The 15,537-nt window shown below is 43.5% G+C and overlaps 1 protein-coding gene across 8 annotated transcripts in view; it reads right to left on the bottom strand.

Moving 5' to 3' along the window:
* ABLIM1 (actin binding LIM protein 1) overlaps window positions 1-15,537 on the bottom strand; it is a 291,491-nt gene that overhangs the window by 122,208 nt on the left and 153,746 nt on the right. For all 8 annotated transcript variants that reach the window (XM_078077085.1, XM_078077083.1, XM_036075711.2 and 5 more), the window contains exons 3-4: window positions 5,226-5,409; window positions 1,209-1,318 (exon numbers count right to left, since the gene is read on the bottom strand). In XM_078077085.1, the coding sequence (XP_077933211.1) occupies window positions 1,209-1,318; window positions 5,226-5,409 (294 nt within the window). The remainder of the gene's footprint in view (window positions 1-1,208; window positions 1,319-5,225; window positions 5,410-15,537) is intronic.

Below are 15,537 nucleotides of genomic sequence, written 5' to 3'. Positions count from 1 at the left end.
AAATCCAATTTCTATGCAAATGCTTTGGTCAGAACATTCTTTTTGAACAAAGGTATAAGGATTCTTCTTCTTTAACAAAAAGATTTGGAATCACTGTGATGGCTTGCACAGAATTCCTCCAGAGCAGAAGTGTCTTATTTCATTCTTATGTACTGAGAGACTGGAGGAGCTTAATGGAATTTGTTGCAGATCTCCCAAAGATTGGCAAAATCCACAGAAACCAAGGCAAACCTCTGGTCTACTTCCTAATGCCCCCAGGGAGGAAACGGAAGTAGAGCGTCATTGTTTGGTGCCAGAGATCAGACTACATCTCACTTAAAAGGTAACTGACTTACCCAATGTTATTTACTAGGAGAAACAGTGCAACTGACACTATGAGGGAAGTTAGCAGGGGGAAGGTTTGGGAGCAAGTTAGTTTTCTCTGGATTCCTACAGGTCACACAAGACCTCTCCATAAAGAATGACAAATCCCCTGGCATATATATATCTTGTTCCCACACTTCAGATTCTCCCTAAGTGTCACCTTTTGAGAGAGGTCTCCCTTGATTGCCCCCTATAAATGCAGTCCCTTTACCCTGCATTTTCTTCCTACTTTAATTTAAATATTAGATATTTTGGTGTCTGCATTTATGGTCTGCCTGTTCCTGCTAGAAAGTAAGCTTCCTGGGGATGCTGAGTTTTTGTTCATGCCTGGATCTCCAGTAGGAACAACATCACACATTGTAGGTGCTCAGCAAACTATCTGTTCAATAAATAAGTGTCAGAAACCCTCCAAGTGAATAAATATTTAAGGATAACAGATATAGAGAATTAAGGGTAAGTATAAATCACCGCACTTGCCCTAGGCACAGTGGGGACAGCTTTTTTAATACACAGAGCTATCAATCCCTTCACCACCAAATGTCTGCACATCTCAACCACCATGATGAGGGAATGGGCATTTCTCACAGAAAGTTTGATCATTCTTCTTCCTTCATTTACTCTCAAAATGCACAGTTTGATGTCCAATCCTATTTACGCCTTTTTGACAGAAGGGAGATGCTTCTCACTGCACGGGTTTTAGCAAAGGCTTCAGGTTTTACAATCACAAACGCCTTAGATGCGACTACGCTCAGCATTAGCTAAGAGCTTCACAGGAAGGAAGGCACTTGCCTAAGCGACCTTTGAGCTACGAGGAACTCATGTCAACGGGTGGCTGGGGCACTTACTGCTGGAGCAGGCGGCTTCTTTAGGGCTGGACGACATCGGCTGTGCGCACAGTTGGCAAAGGCAGTCTCTCCCATTGAACGTGACTCGGTCTCCGGGTGGAAACGGGCGCCTGGAGATAGAAAGACATTGCCCTCAAGGTTATTCCAGCAATTTAATTTCTTTTCCTTACTCCTTCTGCTCGTTGCCCCCGGGTGCCAATCCATTTCTTTGAGGAGCACTAGCCAGAATGTCTGAAATGCAGTCTTACTAACCAAGCCAGCCAGCTGGATATAGTCCAAACAAATAAACATGCCTCATTTTGAGAAGGGAGAACGCACTGCTTCTACCAGCAACCAGACAGTAAAATGGAATGATTTACCTCTACTCATTAGTGGAGGGATTGTTCCAACAAGTCACTTAGCCAGGTACACACAGGAAAATTTTCCATTTTCCAAATGGAAAACCCTTCAAGAAGGAATATTTTAAATGCCATAAATTCCTATTCAAGCTTAAGGCCCCTCCCCAGGAGAACTGGTTACAGGTCAAGCATTAACTCCTTCACTTCCCTAGGCCTACATGGTATTTGTGCACCTAATGAGACTTTGTTCTGGACATCTGAGTGGGTGAACGGGGTGTTTCAGGGCTGGAGACCCAATCCCTGGTGGAGAAACACAACAGTGCTGTAAATACCTATTTAAAAACGATTAGCTTCTAAAAACTTAAAAAAAAAAAACAAAACACAAAACTATTAGCTTCTTTTTAGAGAGATCATTTCCTTTTGCGTCATTCGTCAACAACAGTTTGCAAAAATACTGCCTCTGCATGTGTGTTACTCGTTTCTTCTCTGGCCAGTTCAGCGGGCAGGTAGTTTTTCAAAAAGAAAAGTCATTAACAAAGACACACAGGACAATTTCCACGTCTGCTTACTTGTAATTGGCAATTTGCCAATACTCTTCATTAACATGAGCTTTCAAATGTGTGATTCTGTTAGGAAATGAAAAACTCACACGCAAAACATCCCCACACATCTGAGTCAGAAGCAATTACTTGAGAACAAACACCGGCTCTTTGACAGGAGTTTTACTTTCACAGCTGCTAACCCTCCTTTAAGTGGCCCTTCCGCTGCCTAACGGTTGGTAATTAACCATAACACACACATAGGTAGTAAATTTGGACTTAAAACAACTCCACAGCTGTGCTTTGTGCTGGTCCTCAAGGAGAGTTACAGTCTTACTCTCCCCCGCCCCCTCCTTTTACAAATGCTGAGCTGAGGCCCTCTCTTCTCCTCTCTGGGTGCTGGTGCTGTGTTACTTTCCATTGTTCAGATAAGGCCCAGAGAGGTTAAGTGACCTGCCTGGACTCACCAGCTCAGGAGACTGGGCCCCAGGCAGGTGCAGGTGGCACCCACCAATACAGGACTTCTCTATCTTTAACAATAAAAAATCATGCTCTGGTGGATGCCAGTGGGCCTATTGCTTCATCCATGAAACCTGAACGAGGCCCCAGTCTGCTCTGTGAGGGGACATCAGGAATTAGGGGGCCAGAAGCACAAGCACGAGCTTTTTGCCTCTGATCGGGGCCAGGACTAGGTTGAGGCCAGTGAGGCACCTGGGGCACCTGGGGCTCAGCATTTAAGGAGGCCCTAACTCTCAGGTGTAGACCCTGCAATGCATGCTAGCCTCCTCTCTTGCCTCTGAGCCAAGTTTGTATGTTTAGACTTGAATCCCACCTGGATCCACTAGGGGATAAACCAGAGTCCAGTTCTTAACATGGGGCCAGGTCTTTTGAACTTCGGCTTGTGTGATTTTATAAATGACCCTCTTCAGTTCTTTCCCCCTTCAGTCCACTGTGTCCTCTGCCCACATGGCTTCACTTCCTTCTGCCATTTGTGTGAATGTGTGTAATCAAGAGAACTGGATTTGGAGTCAGGAAACCTGAGTTCAAATCTTAGCCTTGCAGTGTTAGTCTGGGGAAAGTCCCTTAAACTCTGAGACCCAGAGTCACTAATAATTAGGGACACTAATTCCTGGCTGACTTCACGGAATTGCTAAGAGGGTTAACGTAGATTCGACATGAATGCAGCTCGTCAGCCATAAAGGAGGCCTCCACTTCAGGTAGAATATCATCATCTTCAGCAGCAGCATGCTAGTAACAACAGTGAGTACCTCTTCGCTGGCCCAAACGTCCGGAGAGAGGACTATCACTAATAGACGTTTATTCATCATCACCGACTTTAAAACAATGATCTCTCAAAGCCAGAATCAGGAGGGCTCTTAAGAGTTTATCTGGGCCAGGGCCTTCCCACCTGGCTGAGTAGCCCCATACTTGGGAGCCCTCTAGAAACTACTAGATCAGCAGGAGAGTTTGGGGGAAAATGCTAGAAACAGACATTTGTAAAGAGACCTTTCCCAGGGGAGGAGTCCACTGCTCATCCTTGTTTGGGGAATCACTGGGATCTAGTCCACAGCCTCCTATCTTATGGATGAAGCAACTGCTGTGGAAAAACTTAATTCACATAGTCCAGGAAGCAGGACTAGAACTTGGGACTCTCGAATGCCAGCCAAGGGCTTTTAAGCAGGCAGTGGGCCACAGCCGGCAAGGGGAGAGGTCAAGAGGAAACTTTACTTTGGATTAAATACAGAAAAATTGTCAGCTCAATAATCCAGCATTTTAAAATTAGGATTTAAAAAGATATATTTGAGAAATGGACTAATAACCATAAAATAGTATTACAATAATTTTACCATGAATACTCCATCTAAATCTTATGTGGTTCATCTGTGAGTATTACCTTGTTAGCTAATTAGATAAAATGAAGTTTACCTTTCTAGAGTTTACATCTCTCTGGTCTAGAAATACGAAATGCTGAAAAACAAAGCAAAACACCTCCTCTGAACCATCATTTTTACAAAGCTACAGCCAAATGGAGCACAGAGCCAGCAACAGGACACCAAAAGGAACGGACTGCCCGATTAGGGTGGATCAGTCAAGCAGCTGAGCCTTGTTGGCGACTCTCCTTGTTACGGCAAGCGAAGCCATCTTAAGTTCTGTAATGTGTAGTCTGCGAAACACAGCAACGATGAAACCACCACCTTTCCCCACTCACACTTCACATACTTTCCCCTTCTTCTCTCTGACTGATCATTTTAACCAAGCTGGTTTGTGCAGTTAAGATTTAACCTTGCTAGAGGATAGAAGCCTAGAGAGCAGAGGTGGGTCAACTGTTCCCCCCGAGAGTTCAGACTTAAGTATTTTTTTTTAGACTTTGCGGACCATACGATGTCTGTCACGACTGCTCAACTCTGCCGCTGTAGCTCAAAAGAAGCCACAAGCAGCCGTATGTGAACAAATGCGTGTGACTGTGTCCCAATAAAACTTTATTTACAAAGACAGGTATTGGGGCTAATTTGGGCCATGGGGTTAGAGTTTGCCCAGCTCTGCTACAGAGTAAACGAGACTATTTTTTTTTTTTAAAGATTTTATTTATTTATTTGACAGAGAGAGACACAGCGAGAGAGGGAACACAAGCAGGGGGAGTGGGAGAGGGAGAAGCAAGCTTCCTGCAGAGCAGGGAGCCCGATGTGGGACTCGATCCCAGGACCCTGGGATCATGACCTGAGCCAAAGGCAGACGCTTAACGACTGAGCCACCCAGGCGCCCCTAAACGAGACTGTTTTTAAACACACACATATGAACGTATACTTCCAAAGAAGCTTTATCCTTCCAAGCAGTTAAGCCATTTCCTCCTAAGGTTTTCATTGCTCAAACTGTTTCAAGACCCAGAGCTGCTTTCACACTTGGTTTCAAGCCACATAAGATCAGTCGTATTATTTAGTAGAGGACCTCGTGTGTAAAGTTTCCCAACTAAATTACTTTTTGACTAAGACTGATAAAACAATAGGAACATTTTTTTAAAAATCTAAGGGCGCATCAGAAGAAGAATATTTCAAGACAGTGCAACTCAAGACAAAAGGTGTACATCCCAGGCCTCAAGAGCAGAACCCAGCGCTTCTCTGTTGGGGGAGGGCACCACTTACTTGCAGATGGTACAAGCAAAGCAGTTGGGATGATAAGTCTTGCCCAGGGCAGTCACCACCTCTCCTTCCACGAACTCCCCACAGCCGTGGCAGCGTGTCCCGTACATCCTCTGGTAGTCCAGGGTGCAGAGATACTCCCCGTTCTTTATGAAGAAGCCCCCTTGTGCCAGGTCACAGCCACACACTGTGGAAAGACAAGTTCGCCTTTGGTCAACATCTGCTAAGCTGCTGGGCACCGCTGCCTTCCCCTGCATGCTGGGAACTTACTCCATGATCTCAGTGGCTTGGGATGAGGGGAGGGGACTGGTACAAAGAGCTATTTATTGTTGGGCTCTGAGTTCTCTCTTGCCTCCCTCCCCTTCTGTTTCCCTCCTTTTGGGAGCGACGCAATATCTCATACAAGGAAAATCCATTGGCTGGGGCTCAGTGACTTTTGTGGTATGTCTAAGATTCAGAGATAATCAGTCTTTGATGGAAAGATGCCCTTGGTATGTGCTGTCTCAGTTATGAACAAAGGTATCCCTGGCAGCGTGATTTAGGAAAGGTATCCACTGCTTGCCCACACAACTACTTGGTTTGGGCCGAGACTATTACTGAGCTGAGTAATAAATTCCCACTATACCGAAAGCAGGAGCTGAAATGCCCAATGTCCATTTTTTCCCCACTCTGGAAACACTTTCCCATAGCTATGAAAAATTCAGACGTTTAATTTTCTCTGTGGGCAGCAAATAGGACAAGCCAATTATTCATATATTATAGGGAGAGAGAAAAATGAACAGACAAAAGAGGAAAGAAAAGGGAACGTGTCCAAGAGAAAACTGTCATTCGGGACCTCAGTACCTGCAAAAGGGAATGCCTTGCTGCGTCTGGATTTTGGTGTCTCTTTCGAAACTGTGCAGCTGTGGATTATGGAGATAGTGCAAAGGTCCCAGCGTGTCAGGGGCTTGGGCGTGGCCTACATGTTCAGACAAGACCAGAGGAGGGCACAGCAACTTGTCCAAAACTAAAGCCTAAGGCAGACCCTGAGAATAACGCGTTTCCACTGCCAAAGGACTGGGAAGCAGCAGACACAGCTGGGAACTTCCAGTCTTGCCCTCCCGATGCCCAGGCTTGGGTGACTCCTATACACCGAAGGGCCTTAGGCAAAGAATCCCGGATTCTTCCTGATTCTTCCTGCAAACAGCTGGACTAGGCACCCAGTGGGCAGGGGGAAGGTGAGCTCCACCACTAACTTGCTTTCCTAAGAATCCTACTGGAACACCTCCAGTGTTCCTCTAATTAGTTCCCGTGACTCATCAGTGCCTCTGGATGATCTGGTGCTGGGCACAGTAAGGTACTGACTGAATACTTTGACAACTCTCCCACCCTCTGTTGGCAGTGTTCCCTATTGCAAGCCATTAGAGATATCCAAGGTGACACCGAACCTACAAACAAGCCTTCCACTGTGGATTCATCAGCCTTTGTTTACATCAACACTCCACAGCTATGATCTCCTTCTTTGCAATTTATAATCAAGTAACCCAAGATGATGGCCTGAGTCCATCACGCCTGAAAATGACCACCCTATAAATACGACTCCGATCACATTACCTGGAAAACAGCTCATCCACCACCTGCTGCCTCCTCTAACCTGCCAGTGCCCCCACTGTGCACACACCTGCCTCTTCCTTAACAAATGGGTCCTGCAGGTGGGGGAAGTCAGGTATGGACTGACTGCACTCGGACCGCAAATTCCTTCAACAGCAACAAACACAACCCTGGTGGTGGTGGGGGTCACAGAATACCCAGAGAACGTATCTTATTTCCCCACAAGATGACAAAGCACTTTGTGGTGAGAGTCCTCATCTTTACTTCTTTGGATTCTTCTTCTTCTGGTATCTAGGGTATGACTAAGAACACAGCGTGTGAATTAAGTTGAATCCAGCGTCAAACTTGGCAGGCTCCCCGGGATGTCACTCCTCAGTGACATCAGCAGTTTTGATGACTCTGTTGCTTTTCCAAACATGGGTATTTCTTAAAGCCATGAGAAGGGACAAAATAATGCATTTGGATTACCAGTAATTGCCTTTATTGCCCCCTCCAATCAATGGGTATGTTTAAAAGTTCACAGATCCTTTATAAAAAGATCTGGTGGCAACAGGGTCATCTTTAAGCTAATGTAGATTGTGGAGACAGCAGCAGTGCTCGCTGTAATGTTTTAGAGATTCCCTGTTATTCGCTGCTTCCGCGGGCACCTCTGGGCAGACGTTTTGCTTACACAGGATTGTGACACTGACGTATCCTCTCCTTTAAGTCCTGGTTTATATAAACCGAATATAGTCTTTTTTTTTTTTTTTTTTTTTAAGATTTTCATTTATTTAACAGAGAGAGAGAGCACAAGTAGGCAGAGCGGCAGACAGAGGGAGAGGGAGAAGCAGGCTCTCCGCCGAGCAGGGAGCCCGATGCGGGGCTCGATCCCAGTACCCTGGGATCATGACCTGAGCCGAAGGCAGCCGCCTAACCGACTGAGCCACCCAGGCGCCCCCCGAATATAGTCTTAAAAAATGACCTTGTAACTGCTGTTGAGAGTTGTCAAACTACAATTGAACTCTGCCCCTCTGAGATTTCATTTGGCCTAGTCCATAAGTTCAAAGCAGGGGCCCAAATTGGCTTATCCAATTGTACCATTGTTTTTGGTGGTTTATACACAAGGAAATCCCCGTTTGAAGAACGTCTCAGACGCAGAGCTCATTAAAGGTCTTTACTCACCATTCCTCCTCCTTCTCGAATCACAGCGTCTCAGTCTCCCTAGCCAGACTCTTAAACACAGGTAACTGCCATGAACGCTACCTCCTTCCTCTAGAATAAGGCTGCCCCTAGGAACAGATCTCCCCTACTCCCATAGCTTCAACTATGACTTTGTCTATCATCAACTATGATCAATGTCTCTATCTGTGATGTCTTCCCCAAGCCTTAGATCCTTATTTTTCGCTGCCCAGCGGGCACAGACAGCATGCCTATCTTAAGCCTGGCATTTTATTTTTTTTATTTTTTATTTTTTTAGAGAGAGAGAGAGAGGGAGCATACATGTGTCGGGGAAGGGGCAGAGAGAGAGGGAGAGAGAGAATCTCAAGCAGACTCCATGCTCAGCACAGAGCCCAACAAGGGGCTTGATCTTGTGACTGTGAGATCATGACCTGACCCAAAACCAAAAATCAATTGCCTACCAATGAGCCCCCCAGGTCCCCCAAGCTTGGCATTTTAGAAACAAACATTATCCTCTTGCTTCTGTGCCATCCCTCTATAACCTTGTTCTTCTTCAACTCCCTCTTTCAGTAACACGCCAGCACTATTCATTCTCTGCTCTTGCTCCAAAATTTTCAACTCGCCCCTAAATCCAATCCATTTTCCCAACAAAACATTCCTTTGAACAATTCCGTCCTCTGCCTTCTTGTTGTCACCACTGAGATCCTGGCCTTCAGCTTCACTGTCCTGTATTACAACATTTTTATACTAATAGTGTTTATCCTGGCAAACAAAACAAAACACAACTGGAGACAACTGAATTTCCATCAGTAGAACAACAGTTGAATAAATTATGGCACAACCAGTCTATGGAGCTGGTGTTAAAGAGAATGGATTAGATCAATATCTATAACCCAGAGGCCCGTCCTTGATATATCCTTAAGTGAAAAGAACAAATGTCACAGAGTAAAGAATTTTAATAACCTCCTTTTTAAAAGAAGGTCCACGTATGTTTTTATGAATAAGGAAAAGTTAACACAAACATAGGATTACTAAGTTAGTAATGAGGACGGAGGATGAGGATGAAGAATTGTTAAGTCTTTCTTCATATACCTATGTGTCAGCTCATTTAACTGTTTAAACTTGTGGTAAAATACACATAACATAAAACTTGCCATCTTAATCATTTTTCAATGTACGGTTCAGTGGTATTAAGTATTTGCATTGTGCAACCAGCACCACCATCCACCCACAGAACATTTTTCATCTTAAAAAACTGAAACTCTGTCCCCATTCAACACTAACTCCCCATTCTCCCTCCCTCAGTCCCTGGCAAGCACCATTCTACTTCTATCTCTACAAATCTGACTACTCCAGGAACCTCATGTAAGTGGAAGGTCACTCAGATAATAAGAAGTTAAGAAAAATTAACCAAAACTTGTAAACAAGGTAAGGGAAAGGAGCATGTTCTTCCAATGTCCTGCTGAGCATTAACAGCTCACACAAGGATTATTTCATTACTCAGGGCACTGGCTTTGTGTTTGACAAGCTCTTTACTATGGATTAAAGGCCCAGCCTATAAAGTTAAGGGTAACTTATAGATTTTTGTCCAGTGGAGATGTAAATGATTTGTGTCAGGTTTTGTTGTCCCATTGGACTGCTAATCAGTTTACACCTAACCCTGACATCTTATCCTGACATTCCTTCTTGAATGCCTTTATAACTTGTTCCTTTCGTTCTCCTTTGAACCAGCTTTGCCATCCTGCTGGCTCCCTCATTAATGTATTAAATCAATCTTTGCTACATGTTCATTCTATATTTGTGTGTCATATATTTAACCTTTGAAAATTACACTTTGACAAAGGGGCTACTCTCTTTAACCAAAAATATCTAAAGGTTTAAGGAACCTTTGGTCGGTTTCATATTAACAGCTTAGCAAATACTTCTAACTGGTGGCACAAAGCAAAACTTTCACATCTAAATGATCACAAAATCTCCATGAGTGAGGTCAAACTTCAGTAGGGTATATTTAGATTTTTAACTTCGGGTGCTCCATTTGTCTCTGCTCTAGTTGATAGTTAACGTATGCCCAGGAAAAAGCACAGCCTCCTTTCCTTAAAAAAGGAGAGAGAGCTGCCATTGGAAGAGATTAATTGCTTTCTTCTCAATGATCAATTATTGAAAACATGCCCCACTCAAGGCCCCACTGAATCTTGCCTGCTTTGCCGTCACCGAGGCAGGCATCAGCCATATGCCTTATTGACGGTATGCTCTTGATCTCATTGTCTGCAAACCACTGAGAACCATGATCTGGGTAAGTAAGAACATGTATGTCCCAGCAGTGTTATATAAAAGCTGTGAAATTAGAAACAGACATGTTTTAAAATCTTAAATCTTAAAAAAAAAAAAAAATTAACAGGAGCTGCCTGGGTTGTAAACAGCATGGAGTAGGAGGGGAACAAAGTACAGAGGTGTCAAACAAGGGTGAAAACAGCACAGTATTTTAGCAGCACGAACAGGGATGGGGTGTCAACTATTTCTCCAACTTTCTGAAAACAGCGGATAACATTTTATGTTACAGCAAGTTCATTTCAGTGATTGGTTCACATTGCCAAACACTGAGCAGAATAGGTAATACTTAAAACTCTGCCCAGAGATGGGCTTGGGGCGAAAATGCAAACGATGTTTTCTTCTTTTCTATCAGAACTGAACATCTCTGCGGGGGTTACTGCTCGTGTGGGTGTTTTAATCAATTCCTGCCAGCAAGAGAGGGAGGGACGCTAAGCAAATGTGATCAATGTTTTCAATTTGGTTTTGAGTAACACAAGAACTTTAACTGGGGGCCAGGAGCCTCAGTGGGGGGGGGGGGGTCCTTCCTTCTCTTTTTTGGGGCAGGCACGGGGTTTTGTCTCTGGCACTCAGCCAGGTGGTCAACCCATCACAGGCTATGAGGAGCCCTTCTGAACTCGCACCGTGAGGTGGAGGCCCTGCTTGGCTGGGACCTGGGTTGCACCTGCTCAGTTCTGGTGATGAGGGCCATGTGCTCCAAAAGTACTACTTTACCCTTAGCCAGCTCAAAACCCTACTCTACCCTGCCTGGGCCAGCAACTCGCCTACCTCCTCCTAGGCACCAAGCTCTAGAGCTGGGGGTGGGATGGATGCAGGGTACGGAGCTCCCAAGCACTTCCTGGTGGATTAGTAGTGTGAATACCAAATACGTCCTATTCTCTGCCTCCATCCTCTATCCAACTACATTTTATTTTTTTATTTTTATTTTTTAAGATTTTATTTATTTATTTGACAGAGAGAGACTCAGCGAGAGAGGGAACACAAGCAGGGGGAGTGGGAGAAGGAGAAGCAGGTTTCCTGCGGAGCAGGGAGCCCGATGCGGGGCTGGATCCCAGAACTCTGGGATTATGACCTGAGCCAAAGGCAGACGCTTAACGACTGAGCCACCCAGATGCCCCTCCAACTACATTTTAAAAAAATCTTATTTCATCAAAGCTGTTATTCTATTCATTTCCTCAAATCGTTTCTTCATAGAAAATATAAAGGTCGACTTTGACATAGGGCCTTCCTAAACCACAAAAATTCCATTACAGTGTGGGGGTCTCATTGAATCTGCTTTTGCTCTGAAACCGAGAGCAATGTGTTTGAAAGTATCATACACTGAAGCTGAAAAGTACCATCTGCCGTAGCCCAGAGCTCAAAATAGCAGAGCAGAGACCCAAACAATAATGTGAGGGGGCAGATACTCACCAGAAATAACTATTTGCTAATGCATCATCCTGGAAGCAAATACTAAGCTTCAAAAACATATTTAAATAGTTTTTCACATTCACTTCTACATGCTCATCAAAATCAATGATCATTTCTGTGAAAGAAGACAGTTAGAGGTCCATCCAGATGGCAGAATGTGCCCCCAATGGAAGGCACCTGAGGGGCTTGTATTGAATTCAGAGTTTGAATTTATAACAATAGGTCAAGAGCTTTAGATGGAAAGGAATCACTTTGGAACCTTTTTTATTTTTTTATTTTTTTATTTTTATTTTTTTTAAAGATTTTATTTATTTGATAGAGAGAGACACAGTGAGAGAGGGAACACAAGCAGGGGGAGTGAGAGAGTTTTGGAAAAGCAGGCTTCCCGCCGAGCAGGGAGCCCGATGCGGGGCTCGATCCCAGGACTCCGGGATCATGACCTGAGCTGAAGGCAGACGCTTAACGACTGAGCCACCCAGGCGCCCCGGAACCTTTTTTATTAATAAAAATCTTTGACCATATAGTAAGTTTGTTTAACACTTGTCAAATTCCATGTGCAAACAATATTAACTATAACAAGCTCAAATAACAAAGGTATTACTGAGAATAATATTTCTCACTCAACATCTACCAAACGTTCATCTCAGTCTCTGCACCAGCGCTTTACTCCCAACTGAGCCCCCCACGGCCCTGCAGGATGGACACCTCCACTCACCTCCTGCCAACCCCGCCCTGCTTCCCTGGCCCCACTTAGGCCCGACCCCCTGATGAAGCTACAGTCTCCTCAGTCCCCTACAGCTCTACTTCCTTAGGGCTAAGAACAATTACTGACATTTGACCCCTATTTAGTATATGTTGTCCTCGACCTTATACCACCATTGTGATTTTCTCCTTATCTCAATTGTAAGCTTATTGAAGGCAAAGATCACCTTTCATGCTATTTCATGTCTCCCACAATATTTAGAGAGATGGCAAATTCTTGTCCCTTTCCTTCTATTTCATACTGCTCGTGTCTAGACAGTGTAGGCAGAGCCAAGTGCCTTTGGCAAGCATAAAGAAAGAGCATTTCAGCATGACCTTGAGCCAGTAACCCTCCCTCCTTCTGAAAGCACCTAATTGGCATCAAGATAGTGGTGCCAAGTAGTAACTCCACCCTCCCCCAATCTCTCAAGTCTTTTAAGACTCAGAACTTTATTAGCAATTGAAATTAATTGCAACTCAACAACTCTGGAGACCATTCCCATGCACAAGTGCTACATAACGGGGTCAGACTATGCTGCGCTTTGTATTTAGCAGTACCAAGAAGGACCCAAGTACAGAGACTAAGGCTGTGGTTGGTTAAGAACTCCATCATCTTAGGTGCAAGAGAAGGAACCAGAATGGGTTCACAGGGTAGCAACAGGAATAATTAAGGGGCTGAGAGAGAACACTTAAGGAAAAAAAAATAGTAGATGAGATTGGGATTAGACCAGAGAAAAAGAGGTCAAGGTAATAATGGTCTTTAAGTGTACAGTGAGTCATTTTAAGGAAATCAATAATCAGCTCTTTTCCAGCTAAGGAGGACAAAGTGGAGAAAAGTTTGTTTTATACGTACCAAGAGATGTAGGTTAGATAAGCTCACAGCTATACCCACAGAGGTGATTATAGCCGTAGTACAGCCAAAGGAGGCTGTATGTTATCTATGGTTTGGATATTTATGATAGAATAAATGGCTTTTCTATCCAGGATAGCAAGCACACTTATTCTTTGGATATGGACAATGTGATAATATTACTTTCTTGATCTTTTTTGTCTAGGTCAAATCACAGGATTACATTGCAACGAAAAGAAAATCGAACTCATAATTTTACCATGTTCTAAAGTTTTACTTTGGAAATGGGATATAAAAATAAAGACTTAGTTCTTATAGCATATAAATTAGAGAATACAATTTTACTTTTATTATTTATTATTTTTTTTAAAGATTTTATTTATTTATTTGAGAGAGAGTGCGGGTGAGAGAGCAGGAGTGGCAGGGAGAGGGAGAAGCAGACTCCCCGCTGAACAGGGAGCCCAACGTGGGGCTCGATCCCAGGACTCTGGGATCATGATCTGAGCCAAAGGCAGAGGCTTAATTGACTGAGCCACCCAGGTGCCCCTACAATTTTACTTTTAAAAAACTGAAAACAGTTAGCAGCAATGTCCACAATAGCCAAAATATGGAAAGAGCCTAGATGTCCATCAATAGATGAATGGATAAAGAAGATGTGGTATGTATACACAATGTACTATTACTCGGCCACCAAAAGAATGAAATCTTGCCATTTGCAGTGACGTGGATGGAACTAGAGGGTATTATGCTAAGTGAAATAAGTCAGAGAAAAAAATAAATACCATATGATTTCACTATCTGTGGAATTTAAGAAACAAAGCAGATGAACAGAGGAGAAGAGAAGGAAAAATAAGATGAAAATTGAGAGGAAGGCAAACCATAAGAGATGTTGAACTCTAGGAAACAAACTGAGGTTTGCTGGAGGGAAGGGGGTTTGGGGGAAGGGATAATTGGGTGATGGGCATTAAGGAGGGCATGTGATGTGATGAACTGTGGGTGTTAGATGCAACCGATGAATCACTAAATTCTACTTCTGAAACTAATAAAAAAAATTTAGAAAAACCTAAATACAGAAAATCCTTAATCTGTATATCCAACTCACCACCTTACAATTTTCATGCATCTTACTCCATACAATCCTTGCATTTTATAAATGCACATATTCTACATGGAATGATCCTGACCTGGTGAACATCCTCCAGACCCTAAGATAGCAAATATAGAAGATGCTGTTAGAGATAGGATGTTTATCCCAAGCCCCTTTACAAAACTCAGTCTTTGAAGAGTAATTCTTGAAAAACGTACTGTAATTCATTGACATTAGTAAAAATTATACCCTGAATTTTCTAATGGTTTTACATACACTCCTTAAAAATAAGTTTGATGTTCATGGGTTCTCTTGATGATTGAACATTATAGAGGACAAGGGGTTTTTTCAAAGCCATCAAAAGGTGACATTTTCCACATCCTCTAACACATCGCCGAGACTGACATCGCTAAGTAGCAACAGTCTCTATTAAAACATAATTCAATATAACGATCTCTGCCAATGCTATCTTGAGGGAAGAGTTTACATGATTTTTAAAATTTTCCACAGATACCCAATGTTCAGAAGTCTTTTTAAAACTATGTGACTATAAATAACATATAACACTAATTCCATTTTTGAAAAGGAATAGCTGCTATAATTAATGTTTAAAATGCCATCTTTCAAATGACAATGGGAACATCATGGTTCCATTCACTTTTGTAGGAAGTTGTTTGCCTGAACGAAGGCCAATGTCAAGTCCAGCCATACCCTTGTCTTCACCATCTGCTGCCTTGAACAATGCAGCCCCTACCCCTGACCACAACTAACACGCACCCCCTTTCCAGTCCTGGGAAGGTTATTGAGTTTTCTGGAGCATCCATGCTTTCTCATATGCTGCTTCCCCCGCCCTGGCAACATCCCCAGACCACTGAGCTCTAGGTGGCTTCTCAGCCTCTGACTCAGCACCCCTGGGCTCTGGACCATTGGCCGGCACTTGTCTGCTGCCAGCAATGGTTCCGCTAGAAAGTACATTGCTTGCCACCCGATCACAGGTTCTTCAGAACTAGGTCCCATGTCATATATCCCTTCCAATCCTCCAAAGACTGGCACAGTGAATGATAGATGATAGATGCTCTGTAAACATTTCACATGGTAAAGATTTGAAGGCCATCAAGCATTGATATTCCCAGGTTGATTTATGCAAAAAT

Source organism: Halichoerus grypus, chromosome 7, assembly GCF_964656455.1.
Source record: "Halichoerus grypus chromosome 7, mHalGry1.hap1.1, whole genome shotgun sequence".
Classification (NCBI taxonomy): Eukaryota; Metazoa; Chordata; class Mammalia; order Carnivora; family Phocidae; genus Halichoerus; species Halichoerus grypus.
This window is presented reverse-complemented; position numbering and strand designations above follow the sequence as displayed.